The sequence below is a fragment of the Phaethon lepturus genome, unplaced genomic scaffold, assembly GCF_000687285.1.
Source record: "Phaethon lepturus isolate BGI_N335 unplaced genomic scaffold, ASM68728v1 scaffold36517, whole genome shotgun sequence".
NCBI classification, from domain to species: domain Eukaryota; kingdom Metazoa; phylum Chordata; class Aves; order Phaethontiformes; family Phaethontidae; genus Phaethon; species Phaethon lepturus.
The window spans coordinates 84606-99505 of NW_010550480.1; the positions used below are offsets into that span (position 1 = coordinate 84606).

The 14900-nt window shown below is 50.5% G+C and overlaps 1 protein-coding gene across 1 annotated transcript in view; it reads left to right on the top strand.

Annotated features, from left to right (window-relative positions):
- Nucleotides 1-13497, top strand: part of PTPRS (protein tyrosine phosphatase, receptor type, S) — a gene marked incomplete at both ends in the record, with an annotated part of 64980 nt that extends 51483 nt beyond the window's left edge. The window contains 9 exons of the mRNA XM_010290574.1: nt 104-201; nt 737-990; nt 1411-1504; nt 1736-1951; nt 3738-3895; nt 4918-4929; nt 6722-6834; nt 9213-9260; nt 13400-13497. Of these exons, the coding sequence (XP_010288876.1) occupies nt 104-201; nt 737-990; nt 1411-1504; nt 1736-1951; nt 3738-3895; nt 4918-4929; nt 6722-6834; nt 9213-9260; nt 13400-13497 (1091 nt within the window). The remainder of the gene's footprint in view (nt 1-103; nt 202-736; nt 991-1410; nt 1505-1735; nt 1952-3737; nt 3896-4917; nt 4930-6721; nt 6835-9212; nt 9261-13399) is intronic.
- Nucleotides 13498-14900: the final 1403 nt, after the last annotated feature.

Genomic DNA, 14900 nt, shown 5'->3' on the forward strand with positions numbered 1-14900 from the left:
CTTTGCCAGTGCCTGACATTCTCTTCCTTCTCTCTTGCTCTTCCTTCCCTCTGCTGCCTTTTCTTCTCCTTTCTCCCCTTCCTCCTCACTTTTCTCTCAGCAGTTTTACCCAAAAACTTCAAAGTGAAGATGGTGACAAAGACGTCTGTCCTTCTGAGCTGGGAGTTTCCTGAGAATTACAACTCTCCCACCCCATACAAGGCAAGTGGAAGGGAAGAGTCAGAACTGTGTTCCTTCTCGTTCCCCTGGGAGTCTTGTCTGTTTTGTTGTCTGAGGTTGTAAGAGGCAGGAATTCTGGATTCAGTTCTTAGATAGGGGCAGATAATGTTGGCAGATAATAATGTTTAATCACTAGATCAAGGAGACGGGTTGAAAATCAGAGGTTGAAAATTCCCACCTGTACTACCAAATCATTGCCTCCCTAGGCAAGCTACCACAATTTTCCCATTTCCAAATAAAAAATTTTCTTCCCAGAGAAGTCTCAAGGCTGTGTCCTGCATCTGCCTTATACTTGGGGACCCTCTTGTGCAGCAGGCACAGGAGACAGACAGCTTCCCACTCAAATGCTTCCTATTCCTGGGTTTGCTCCAGCTCTGGCAGAGCTGGGTGGAGCATGGCACAGCTGAGTGCCCCAAGTTCTCTGCAGATTGAAGCAACGGGGAGGATGGAGTCTGGTTGCTTCAACAGTATCAGCCTTGCTCATGGTACAACTTTGCGGCCTCTTCGCCTGCTGCAGATCCAGTACAATGGGCTGAACGTCGATGTGGATGGCCGCACCACCAAGAAACTCATCACCAACCTGAAGCCCCGCACGTTCTACAACTTCGTTCTCATGAACCGGGGCAATAGCATGGGTGGCTTGCAGCAGAACGTTGCTGCCTGGACCGCTGCTGACATGTTATCAAAGAAGCCAGAGGTGACCCACAAGCCTGATGCTGACGGCAACGTGGTGGTGATTCTCCCAGATGTGAAGAGCTCTGTGCCTGTCCAGTAGGTTTCTGATAAACTGCAGATGTGGGGTCCCCAGTTTATGTTTTGGGGATCAGCCCTGATGGCTGGAGTCCACAATAGAAACCCAGAAGGGCAGTGGTGGTGGTGGGGAGTGTTCCTTCCATTTTTAGCCTTGCTGACTGTTGTCTTTTGGAGCTACTTCCCAGAGCTAACAGGGGATGCTAAAAAATGCTAAGCGAGTAAATATGGAGACATGTCATATGGGGCTGCCACTGGATCCAGGCTCGTTCCAGGAGCAGCGGTAACAACTGTGCTGAATTAAAAATAAGGGGCTTGCTGGGTTGGGCCAGGGGGCTGCTTGGGCAAACCTAGCCTTCCACCAGCAGTGTGTGCATTGTCTTCCGTGGCTCGTAGAAAGATCAATTCCTCCTATTTCTTCTGATTATTCCCAACTCTTAGGGCTTACTACATTGTGGTGGTGCCTCTAAGGAAGTCCCGGGGAGGACAGTTCCTCAACCCCTTGGGCAGCCCTGAGGAGATGGACCTGGAGGAGGTGAGTGTGGGTGAAACTGAAGCCAGCTGTAAGGAGAGAGCAAACAGCTGTAATGGGTGTGACAGTGACCTGAGAGCCTGGGAAGGGTGGTCTTGGGGTGTCTGTGCTCCACATTCTGAATAGCTGAGGTGAGGCCAGTCTGAGTGGAGTGGTTTGCCTCTCCTTCCTTCCTGGTCCCTTGATGGGATGCTGAAGGCATCAGGGCTCAGAGTGTTCCTTTGCTTCCTCCAGCTCGTTCAGGACATTGCCAGGCTCCGACGCCGAAGTCTGCGTCACTCCCGACAGCTGGACTTCCCCAAGCCTTACATTGCTGCCCGTTTTCGCTCCCTCCCCTCCCACTTCATCTTGGGGGACATGAAGCACTACGACAACTTTGAGAACAGAGCCCTGGAGCCAGGGCAGAAATATGTCATCTTCATCCTGGCCGTGCTCCAGGAACCCGAGGCTGTAAGTGCTGCCTGCTTTCTCTTGCCCTCTTCAGATGCTTGTGCCCCTCTGTCCCCATTATCGACCAGCGACAGCAGCTGCTCCCTCGTGAGCTGCCACAGCCCTGGTGCCCTCCTGGCGTTCTCCGAAACTTTCTCCCACCAGATGCCAGAGCTTGAGGTTTTTTGCTTTGTAAAGACCTTCCGGTCCAGCTGTGGAGCTTTTGCATGTGGCCATTGGAGCTGTTTGTGCTTGTGTCTGCATGCAGCAAATGTGCTCTTCCAAGCAGACAGGCTAACGGCGCATGCATCTTACGCACTGCTGCCGCATTTTGCCCGTCTTCATAGGCAAGACTTGCTACACTTGTGACTCCAGATTTGAGTCCAGAATGGGGAGTTCTGAACTCTCCACTCAGGACTACACTCAAGTTCAGAGATCCCTCGGTCAAACGCTTGTACAAAGAGCAATTTCTTGTAAAGGCTGTCCTTGTATTCCTTAGAGCAGTGACCCTAGACATCCCGCTTTGAGAGCAGCATGTCAGCCGCCCTGGTCATGACCAAGTTCCCCACCGTGCAGAGAGGGGAGCAGTAGATGTGCTCTCTGCTCTTTTTACCACTTCAGCACCTCTGCTGATTTCAGTGGTACTGTGTTTGGCTTTATGAAAACAACTGTTTGAATATTTACCTGCCTCCTCCCTCATGCACAATAGGAAGCAGTCTAATACTTCGTTGTTTTTAAATCCCCCTATGGAGTTGTAGCAGGGAGCTATTTGAAATTAAGGATTTTCAGAGGGTTTTTTTCCCAAATAAATATTTAGTTGTATATTTGATATTAAAGGATTAGGCTGACACGCTTCTGAATGGGTTTCTCAATCGGATTACTGCAGCTTGTGGTAATTTCTGCTTTAGAACAAGGTGCTGCATACTCGCTCACAACGGCCTGGATTCACAGCAGCTCCCAAGTATGTAGCAGTATTTCAGTCTTGTCGAGAGCTAACAGAGGTCAAGAACCCAGAGCCCAGATTTCCTGTTCTTGTCCTGTCACAGACTTTTCACTCAAACCAGGGCATGCCAGTTCTCCTCCGTGCATTTTAGTTTCTGTAGTTTCTGTGTAAGATGGGAGGGAACGCAGTATTCCTGGGGTTGGGAGACTGTAGCATTCATGAGAACAAGCAGGCAATGCCTGTTAGTTAGGACTTCGGTGGGTTTGAATGTTGCTTCTGATTATCCGCAATAGCCCAGCTCACTGCAGAGGGAGCAGAGGAGACATATTGCATTTTATTAATTTATATTTAATTGTAAGGGTTGGATTTTTTTCAGTCACCAGACCACACTGTTTCTAAGCGTTAATTCTTGTTTTAATCCCCTCCCTCTTTTCTCTGTAAACCCATCTGACTGTCAAAATCCAGATGGTTTTATGAGAGCTTGGAGAAAGTGTTTCTGTGTTTGTGGCAGTGGAGAGGGCTCACGGATGTGGTGGAAGAGAGGCATAGTCAACTGGTTTTCTAAAAGCACCTTCCTGGCTACAAGATCGTGCCATAGGCACAAGCCAGTCTACAATTTCATGTGAATGTGATTTTTCAATGGTCTGTCTTGCCTGGAGCATTGGAGGAGGAAGATACCTGTCACACGGGTGCTCACAGACAAGAGTTTTTTCTAAAGCTTGAAGAGGGCATTTTCTGTTATTACTTGGTTTATGCTCACATCCTCTCTAGCAATTTCTCTTGTGGAATACTGTATGCTTGCCCATTGTTTTCAGTCCCCATTCCATCTCTGAACTCTGTTCCACAATCTTTCATGTCTTCCAGACTTTTGCTGCTAGTCCTTTCTCCGACCCCATCCAGCTGGACAACCCTGATCCACAGCCGATCATTGATGGAGAGGAAGGGCTGATCTGGGTTATCGGGCCTGTCCTGGCCGTGGTGTTCATCATCTGCATTGTCATTGCCATTCTACTCTACAAAAAGTAAGAGATGCTTCTTGCCCAGATCTGTGACCATTCTGAATGTTCCCAGCTTTAGCCCCTGAAGGGAATTTCCTCCTTGGTCCTGTAGTTGTCAGCTGAGGGCAAATCCTTCCACCAGCACCAGAGGGAGGAGCCCTGAGGCACAAATGCTGAAATGAAAGGGTCTGACTGGCACAGGAGAGATAAGCAGTGAGTTGCAGGGACTTGCTGCTTCAGAGTCTACCCCACAGCACTCTTGAGTAAAGCTGTGCTTGTTTATAGGCACTCTGTTGTGGCATGTGCGTAATGAGTTTGTCAAGTCTCTTGCCTGTCTCTGGCAAGAGAGCTGCTCTGGAGCCACAGCCTTGGGCTCCCCTTCCTGCGCTCTGTGTGTGTACGCACAGTGGGGCGATGCAGAGAAAGCACCTTTGTGCTGTGGATCAGCAGAGACCTCCATTGTTTCCAAACTGGTTTACAGCTGGAGTTGTGAGATGAGCAGGAGCAGCAGGGATGTAATGCGAGTCTGCAGGAGGGAGGAAGGAACAACCGCTGGAAATCTCTTCCTTTTCCTTGGCTTCCAGGGCATGGGGGCTCCTTGAGCACACGCAGGCCACACTGTGCAATGAAAGAGGACAGGAAAGGAAGCAGATGCTGAGCAAAATACATCAAGGGGCAGGATGGCAGCTATGGCCGATGCAGGGGTGTCCTTAGCTGGGACATCTAGTACCCAGGTTGGAGGGAGCTCCTGTAACGCTGCTCCATCTTTCGTCTGCATGGGTGTGTTTGTTTATGCACATGGATGTGTCTTTTGCATCCCAGCATGTGTGAAGCTGCTGGACATACAAGTGCTCTGGGGTCAGGGACTCAGGTGGTCCTTGTTGGTGTTCATTAGCACTGATCTAAATGGGTTATCTTTGCTGGTCCCACCTTCCACCTGTGTTACCAGGGTTAGAGCTGAGCAAGTGCCCCCCCTTTCCTCTGCAAGTCCTTTCTAACCTGAACATTTGTCTTGTCTTCTCTCCACTTACTGTTTTCCTGGACAGCAAGCCAGACAGGTAAGAGCACCAGATTTGCAATTTTCTTAGGTTCTTTCTTGCTGGGCTGGCTGTGTGTTAGGCAGTGTTCGTTGTCTGTGGTGATGGGGCTTTGTTGGTACAGTTCCTACCATTAGGTCTGTTCCCCATGTCAGGCTAGCACAGGACCATGTTTGAATCGGGGCAGAAAAAGCAAAGAAAGCCCAGCTTTCTCCTGCTTGTCCATTCCTAAATATAATGGCCCTTTCTCAAGCTGAGCAGCGGTGACAGTAAACGGGTCATAAAATGTTGGGTTAATGGAGCAGAGAAACACCCATTTGTATCGCAGTCTGAGGTGAAAGCAGGTTTTCTCCATGTCTGACTGCTCCATACAGGCTGTCCCTGAGCCACTGGCATACTGGAAGCAGAATCTCACCAGCTGAGCTGTCCTCACCCGTTGCAAAAGCTGTTCTTGCCCCATCAGCCAGGGACTTCTAACAGAGTTCGTTTATGACTGCAAAAATGAGACTATGTCGAACCATTTCCAAGGCTGGGAGAGCTTTCACTGGAAGTAACCGGTGGGTTTAGCCAATGAACTATTAACAGCAGTTTCAGAACTGCGGCAAAAATAAACTACTCCCAAACTGCAAAGTGGTGTAATTCCAAAATGCTGCCCCATGCAGTGCTGGCAGGGCTCATGCCACTTCTAGCTATTAATGACATTAAGAGACAGCTAAAATTGTACTGAATAACCTCCTCTCTGCCTAAGTAATTGCTATTATTGCTGCAGGGATATTATTGGAGGCTTTTGTGCAGCCCAAGGAGGAGAGGCAAGAAGCTCTACAGCCGTCTTACTAGAAGGGCTAGGACAGTATTTGCAAGCCTCAGGGTGTGGGTACATGTTCTCTGCCCTCTGGAGAAGTTCTGTTCCTAGCAGCTTGTCACTGTTCCCTTGCCAGAGGTTATCACATCTTCAGATCAGCACTGGGCTTTGCTTCCAAATTGTTTTCAAGGAGAACGAGCCAGGTCAGCAAAGACTTTTTAACTGCCTCAGCTAACCTAACCCATTTTGAGCAAAATATATTAGGAAGCACTTGCATGTGCAGCTCAGCTGGCAGGTTGGAATGGGCTTCAGCTTCTGGCAAAGAGGTGAGAGAGATCTCAGCAGGCACAGCTGTGATGGGAGAGGATATGTCTTAAACTGCTTTTTTGAACCCAGATTTTTAGGGTTCTGCAGATCAAAAAAGGTTGAAAACCACTGCTCTGACTTCTGTTGTCTGCAGCAAGGCACTGAGAGCTCCTGAGCAAGCCAACAGAGCAATATCAGTACTTTATGTCCAAGGTCATGGCTAGGAGATTCTGTACTTTTCCAAATTACTACGTTGGCTCTGGTTCTTTGAGGCTGAAAATGGCTTGGCCAGAATTGGAAGGTTTCTGCTTGCAGAACTCTGCAGAGTTCAGTGGAGGCTTGTCTGTGCAGGGAGGCTGAGGTGGGAGTTCGCAGCACCTCAGCTGCTCCTTGCTGCCTGTCTGTACTTCTGCTGTGAGCGAGGGGGAACTTCCAGACTTGTCTGAAAGCTGCTGAGGGGCTGCTGGGCCGTTGTAAACTCGTCAAATACAGCACTGACAAAACCTTCCAAACCTCATCCCTTTTCTGATACGTTTTATGTAACTTTTATCCTTGGCTGCATCTGGCCATGATTTCGGTGGAAACTGTACTCAGGTCTGAACGTGGCCTGAGTAGCTGAAAAGGCTGAAAGGCCCATGAGCTAAGATGCTTTGTCTTTTTGGGTTTTTGTTTGTTTCTTTTTTTCCCCCCTCCCCCCTCCCAAAGCAAACGGAAAGATTCAGAGCCACGGACAAAATGCCTCCTGAACAACGCTGAAATCACCCCTCACCACCCTAAGGACCCTGTGGAAATGAGGCGCATCAACTTCCAAACTCCAGGTAACCGGCTGCAAACCGGCCTTTTCTCACTGGGAAGGCAGGAGCGGAGCAACTGCCCTTTCCTTAGCCCCTTCCCGCCCGGGGGAAGGCTGCTGCAGCGCTGCCTTTGAGACCTCGTGCTAACCTGGGATGCAGCCAAGGAACCTCAAAGCCTTGTCTGCGCTAAACGAGACTGCTGAAAGAAACCTTTGCTGGGAAACCTCACGGACCTTGCCCAGGCTTTACCCAGCAGTAGCAAGGCAGGAAGGAGGGTTTGCCTGGGTACCCAGCTAAATTGGTGCATTCTGGGCTGAGTACACAGCTGCAAGTGCCGTGGCCGTGCCAAGCTTGCCAGACTACCGATGCCGCCGCGCAGCGCCGTGCCTCGCGCTGGGAGATCCCCAGGGGTGGTGGAGATGAAGCGTGGCGGGCTGCCTGGCACGCGCTGCTCCAGCCACATCTGTAACTGGTGCTTTCTGCATACATGCCAAAACACTCATGTGAGGAGCCAGGCCTGCCCCATGGGTTGTGTGGAGAGAGAGCGGCAGCTGGCTGCTTCGCGCAGACGAGGCAGCGTCTCCCCGCTTAGTGCGGACGCCGTCGCTGCGAACAGCCGCTGAGCTAGCGTGTAACTGCACATAACTCCCGGGCAGAGAGGCTCGATGCACCCTCCTTTCTGTACACGTGTGTCCCCACGTACATGCATGTCAAAGCTGCCTGCATGGCACCTCTGCAAGCCACCGCTGACACGGCCTGGCACGGGCATGTCCTCACGCGGACGGACACTTGGCAATGCCGAACAGTGCCTGCACACTGGTACGCACCTCTGCCTCGGAGTTCCTGGTGCTTGAAGATTTGAAGGGAATTTATTGTGCTTTTTGGGGGCTGGCTGTTGTTTTCAGTTTGTTTGTATTTTTTTGCTGTTTTGTGCTTGTTAGTGATGTTTCTACAGCTCTTGTTTCCCCTTCCCATCCCAGTCCTGTCCTTAGCGTTGTCTGAGTTTTTTTAGGGTGAGGTTGGCAAGGCAGTAGGTACCCAGAGGGCAGGGTTCTTCAGGGAAGCACGAAGGCAGCACTGAGCTGAGGGCTTTCTATGAAAAAGAGTTAGGAACAACCCGTTGGTATCAGCCCAAGCTTAGGAACGACTGAGCCTCAGCTGAGGGGTGGAAGTGGGTTCAATCCAGCGTGCCCAGACTGAATGCAGAGCAGTTCAGCAGTGGTTAGGTCCCTAAATCAGCCCTTACTTAGGGGTGCTCTTACAGGAGAGTCTGAAGGTGTCTGAGATCTTTTGAGTGTCCCCAGCTGCAGGTCAGCAGCAGTTTGCATTTGTGGGGGCTCAGTGTTAAATATATAACAGGGTGCAAAGAGGATCTCCCTTTGGGGAGTGTTCAGGTTGGCTTCTGGGTGCTCCAGGTGGTGATGTGAGACCCCAGAGAGAGAGCTGCAGTCCCCCAGGTGAAACCTATGCTGAGATAAAAATAAAAGGTTGTGGCCATCATCCAGCTTAGCCTGGGTGCTAAGAGGCAGCTGGAAGTGCTGTTCATGTGTTTCCTTACTGGGTGTTTCTCCCTGTCCCCACAGGACAGTGGAGTCAGCGAAGGGTGCTTCCAAGCTTCGGTTAACATGATCGATAGATGAGTGAGTCTGTCTTCTGCTGACCCTGCTGTTTTGGTCATGCTATACCTTTGAATTCTTGGTCTAAGAGGCTTGTGAAAGGTAGCCAAGACATGCAAACCTGCCGTTAAAGCCCTGCTAGAGAAAGGTCTGCACATCTCAAAAGACCGGCTTTGTCCAGTCTGGCTTTAGAAAGATGCTGCCACCTTTTCTTTCTAAGTTTATCTAGCCAAAGAGTTTAGCTAACTAGTTTAGTCTGCTGTGTAGTTTGTAAAGCAGTAAAAGGATTAAAGGATTTGGGAGAGTTGGTCGCCTGCCTCCCGCAGAATTTTGGTAGCAGTTGGGTGAAAATGGACACGGGTGGAAAATCAGAGCTTGAAGTGTGTTGGTGATGGTGGAGAGTTTGTGGTGCAGTTTGCAGGGGAAGACTCCGAAGGTGCTGTCTGAATTAAAGCCATTTGAATTAAATACATTGTGGTTTAGAAGAGGGTTTGTAGGCTCTTCTCCAGCCGGATTACCCAGGGTCCAGCAAGCAGAGAGTCTCTGTCCTGTCCCCTGCAGCAAAACAGAGGGGGGGCGTGGGAATGGGAGTGTGCGTGAGCATCTGTGCAGCTCGGAGAGGGGAAAGCATAGCACATCTTGGAGATCCTGTCCTAGCCTAATCAGCACAAAAAATAACTTTCTTTTCCTCTTTAGATTTATGTTGTTTTTTGTTTTTTTTTTATTAGCATGAAATTTTTTAAAAAGTGTATATTTTATTTATTTATTTTTTACTGTTTTCTGCAGATTCTGGTCTGAGCAGCCCTCTCAGTGACCCTGAGTTTGACTTTGAAAGTTAGTTCCTGTGTGTTTTTGTTCCTGTTGGTTTCATTTTTTCCCCCCATTATTATTTTTTTCTCTTCTATCGCTTTCCTTTCCAATTCTGTTTTGTTCCTGTTACTATTTTTTTTCCTCCAAATTCTCTGTATTCCTGCCGTGTTTGCCCATCTCATCCCTTTTCTGTGCCATCTGTTTGTCTGAACCGCGCTTCCAGTTTTACAGTATCAACTAACAGGCCGTTTGCGAGACAAGGGTAGCAGCAGCAGAATAGAGCCCCCGGTAGCAGCGTGGGACACTGTCCGTCCTTCCGTGTCTCTTTTGCTGTCTCGGGAGAAAGACCTGGGTTTCAAGGCTTCCTTTTCTCCCCGTTGTTGAAGATGTTTCATTTCCGAAGCTTGGCTAAACGTCCCTCGTACTTATTCACGGGCAGAAAGCGATCTTCAGTGCACCAGCGTGTGAGCGTTGTGTGTGTGTGTGCCTGTGGTTTTGTGTTCGTTGCTTTGTAACGTGGGGAAAGAGAAAAGCGGAGCTGCAGCTGACGAGCCCGTCGTTCTTTGGAGAGAGCTGCACAGGCACCTTTTCACGTCAGAGGGGGAAAAGGGCCGTTTCCCATCTGTGGCAGGTGTCTGTTCCTTGGCAGCAACTTGTTCCAGGAGCACAAAGACCAGAGGCCTCTCGATGGTCCTCCACACCCCCCGGGTTTCATGCGAAGTGCCATCCAGCCGTGGTGATTTTGCGAGGATAAATGGGTTCTGGCCCGTGTAACAGATGTTAGGGTGACGTTTCTGGCGAGTTGGCTGGTGCACAGAGAATCGAGTCTTTTGTGATAAGATTAGAGAGATTCAAGTGATTGAAATGTTAGATGAGACTGGCTCTAAAAGACTTCATCCCATTAGAAGCCAAGATCCCAGCTTTGCTGGGTGGGTTTTGGCTTTGATATTTTTATTTTTTTTTTATGCTGGGCAGGGAAGTAGATGTGAGGTTTCAGCTGACAAATGTGAAGAATCACAGATGCTGCTTGTGCTCCGAGATGTGAGGGCTGGGACATTTTTCTGAATAGTTTAATCCAGATATTGGTCTCTTTGGTATTGAATACCCCTGTCAACACTGCCCCAGTCCAGCTGCCACCTCCCCTCCACCCCCTTACTGTAACAGAGGGGGTTTGCGTGTGTTTTCAAGCCCCACTGATCCCTGGCTGAACCTCAGCCCAGGGCAGCGCTCCCTCTGCCACCCTCGCTGCTGCGAGAGGTCTCCCTGGGTGGTGGCCCTGCAGGTAGCCGGGAGGCCACTGAGCAGAGGAACCCGCGAGCCATTTCCCTTCATGTCTAAAAAAAGAGTTACTGACTTAAAGCAGACAAAAGAGAAGCTGCTGCAGCTGACGCAGCCGTGCAGGCTAGTACCACTGGGAAGTACTGCTCCTGGCTCATTTAATATCAAACTCCTCCTGGATCTTAAATGGGAACCCTGATGCACTTGGCATTTTGACCAGGAAAGCGTTTATCACTGCAGAGGTTTCCGGTCGTCTTTTATTATAAAGAGCCCTAGAAATCGATCCGACAAGGAGATTTCTGTCTTTAACAGCAGCAAAACAAGACAAGTTCCCATGTGCTCGCAGCCAGTGTCTGGTTACAGCGGGGTGGAGGCGAGGGCAGGATGTTCCCCAGCAAAGAGAGCTGGTTTTCAGGAGCCAGTCACGCTGAGGATTTTTCGTGAAGCTTTTATGAAGGAAACTCGTGAAATGCCTTCAAGGGGAATGTGACTTCTTGTTCCAGATTGGCACGGTGGGCCTTTCCCATGCAGCCCACTTGCTCAGGGAATGACACATACTGCTCCATGCCTGCTAAGCCAAAGAGAATCTGGGTGGTTTGGGTTTTTTTTTTCCTTGCTCGTTATTACTGGGTTTTCTGATTGTTTACTTTTTTCCTTTTAACCTACATGTTCATCATTTGGGATTTAATTTACGGCACTGTGTTTCTAAGCACACTTCAGCAAATAATGTCTAGGCTCTTGCAGCAGTCAGGTGCTGGCAGCTGGGCCGAGGGCCGCTGGGCTGCGGGGAGAAGTCGGTGAGGAGGTGACCCACAGGGATGCGGAGACGGCTTACGGAATTACCAAAAGTTCTTCTGAGTAGGGCTCAGCTTTGCTCTTATGCTGCAGCTCAAGGCATGCGCAGCCCTTATTTTCAGAGGCAGAAGGACAGACGCTGAGAAGAGTGTTTATAATATTAACTTGGTTTGGTCTCTGATCTCGGGCATCTCGACCAGCGTGGCCTTCCCATCCCACGCGGGCGGAGAGAGGGCCGGTTCCTCCCAGGAGCCCCAGTCTGCGGCTGGTGCTGTGGTACTGGGGAGGATGGCAGCCGCTTTCCAGTCCAGGGTGGGAAGCAAAGCAGAAATCCTTCTCCAGGTGCAATGGGCTACGGGACAGCAGGAGGCTAGTTGGGAGCTTTTCCTCCACGAGCCAGGAGAGACTTTCTGCCCTGATGCTCGGCAGACTAGAATGGAGCCAGCGCAGCAGAATACTCCGGGGTTATTTCTGTGAGCTTTTTTGTCTATTCCTCCCCCCTACCTTCTATTTTCAGCTAGACTTCCTTGTGCTGAAAACAGACGTCTAGTTAGCTTTAGGAGAAACCTGTTGGAGTGGTGGCTCAAATCCCCGCTCTCTGGCAGGCTCGTCCTGTCCCCAGGCCTGGGGGAGGCGGCATCTCTCTAGAAGTCACTGTAAAACTGAGGATGTCATGCTTGCTTTGCCATCTCTGTGCTGAGTTTTCAGAGTATCTGACCATGCTGCTGCCACCGCCGCTGCTTTGTCACACACCAACACCCACGGGGCTCGAAATTCTCCCTGGCTTCCATCTCTTCTCCACTCCTGTCCTTCTCATGGGGGGCACTGCCCAGGGCTTCTTGGCATGCTGCCATCCTTGCCTGTCCGCTGTCGTTCGTAGCGGGATCGGCTGGCAGACAGCATGGGAAGCCTTTGGGAAAACATAATCCAATGCAGATGAGCAAAGCACGGAGCGCTTTTCCACCGCGATTTGTGGTGTAGCTATTTGAGATGATAGGATGGGAAGGATCCTGGCTCCAGAGCTCCAGCTGCCCCTCTCGGAGCAGGATGTGCAAACCACACTTCGACTGAAAACCGAGCCTGCCTTCGCTGCTCAGCCCCGTTCGTGGCTGAGATGTGCCTTCAGTCTGGCCAGTCTAGCGCAGCGTGGCCCTCCGGTATGTCTTGGAGAAGATCGAGTCTGTTCCCTGGTGGTTCTGCCTGCCTCAATACGGGCACAACCACATGTTGGTGAGAACTGCAAGGGCATCAGGTGAACCAGGGTCATGAGGCATCGGTCTCTGCAGCAAATTGTTTCCCATCCCCCAGAATGAGAAGGGGCAAGAGGATCTTTTGCCTCTCCATCGCAGGAGAGGCTGCGATGGGGTCGGTACGGCCTCCCCCCAGGTGGCAAAGGGAGGGCGAGGACAGAGCAGCACTGGCCGTCTGCGGGCTGTGCTGTAGAAGGAACATCATCCACCGGCCGTGAGCAGGACGAGGAGCCAGTGCTTGACATTTCCATACCTGGTTGCACTCTCGGAGCGGTGAAGGTTAGACTGCTGCGTCCCTGAGCTCAGCAAGAAGCTTCCAGAGCCAATGATGTGCAAAGAACAATTCCTGAAAAGCCTCCCCTGCTTCCCCCCATCTGCATTCCCTTCCCCTGCCCCACATCACCATGGTTGGCTGGATCCCTGCCCCTTCTCTTCTTTGTGTTGGAGTTTGTTTATGATCATGGCGGGTGCTGTAACATTTGCTGCGTAGGTTCCACTGGCAGCATTTGCTCATTTTAAGTCCACTATTGGAATCGCTAACACACATCTGCTCTTCGGATTTTCTTTTTGTTTTGCTCTGATTTACGCATTGAAAACGGGGCCATCAAGGGAACACGCTCATTTTACTGGTTTTTTTATTTCCTTGATTTTTATTCTTTACTTCCAAGGACACAATTTCGAGCCCTGAATTCTTCTCTTCTAACCTCCCTACTTTCATTGCAGATCTTACATTGTAATTTTTTTTTCTTTTCTTGTTTCTTCTCTCTTATAAAATGTGCAACGGTTGTGAATTTTAGTTATTATTAAATGAGATTCTTTTCCTGCTGTCTTGTCTTTTAGGTATGCTCAGCCACCCACCAATCCCCGTTTCCGAGCTGGCTGAACACACAGAGCATCTCAAAGCTAATGATAACCTGAAATTGTCCCAAGAGTATGAGGTATGAGCAAGAGTGAGTGCTGTGCATGGGTTTGCAGAGCCAGGGAATTCAGACAGGCCCTCATCCAAATAAACAGAGCTTCGTTGTAGGGATCTGGTTAATTGAAAAGAAAAAAAAAAAAGCGCTATTTATGTATTGAAAATTAATTCCTCGCTGGGTGCTTTGCTAGGGTCCGTTCCAGATCATAAAAAAGGTGCGTGATCCATGAGCTGCCCCTGTCCGAAGAGGGGTCCTGTCCATCTGGGAGCTCCCTTCGTGAAGAGGGGATGCATTTCTGGAAGCTGACTGGCAGACCGATGGGATGGGGAGTTGTCCTTGGGCATGCCTGTGTCTTGCTGCTGAAGGTGGAGAGGACCAAGCCAAGGCACGTGATAGCCAGTGTTAGATAGCTGAAGTTAGGACAAGATAAACAGTCCGTCCTCCACAGCTGACGTGATCAGCAGCCACGGGGCTAAAGCTGAGAAAAACAGGATGATTTGTGCCTTTCTTGTCGTGTCTGGGGGTTTTGTGCTCTTTTTTTTTTCTCCTTCCTGCTAACGTTTGGTTACTCACGTGGGCTTCTGCAGGTGACCAGCTGTGGCTACTGGACTTGCATTTCAAATTGCTATCCTGGGCTGTAAAATGCCCACCTTGCCGGGGCTGACAGGTCGGGCCGGTCCCCAGGCAGACTGAGGGGGAAGGCGAAGAGCATCGTAGCCCCCGCGTTACCACCGCTGCTACGTAGCGTGGCATCCTCGTTGCCAGCCAGGGCAGGGCCGCACGCCTGCCCAACCCCGCCCCTGACCGCTCAGGCTGCGTCCGCAGCGGTTAAATCCCAGTGCCAACGCCCGGTGCTGCCGGGGCCATCGGTGTGCGGGTTGCTTTCATTGCAGATCGAACACACGGCTGAATCTTTTTTTGTTGTTGTCCAAAGACATAAAATGCCCCGATATTTTTAGACTAATAACTGGTCTAGACTGCCTAGTTCCGCTTACAGGCGGAGAGCGAGGGGCTATCTTCCTGAACAAAGGGCTGGTTCTGGGATGCGTTCTCCCCGCTCTGGCTTGCAAATCCTGGCGCGAGCGAAGCAGCTCTACTCGCAGCTCCGCGCCCACGGAGCGGGATTGCGCGGAGGAGGAAGCGCGTTTGCTCTGCTGGGCTCTTCCGCCCCACCTTGGGGTGCGGGGCGAGCAGCAGCCTGTTAATGTGCTCTGTCCAGATTTCAGAGGCTGATTTGCATAATGCAATATCCCAAGTGCCCTGGCTTCCTTCCAGCACAACCTCCTCTGGTGGGAGAGCCAGAGCTAAACAAACATCGCTAATGAAATGAATGCGAGGCGAGATTAGAGGGATAGAGAGCAAACAGACGCATTACAACAGTATAAATACCCATTAGTTAGAAATGCTCCGCGGCGAGAGTGCGA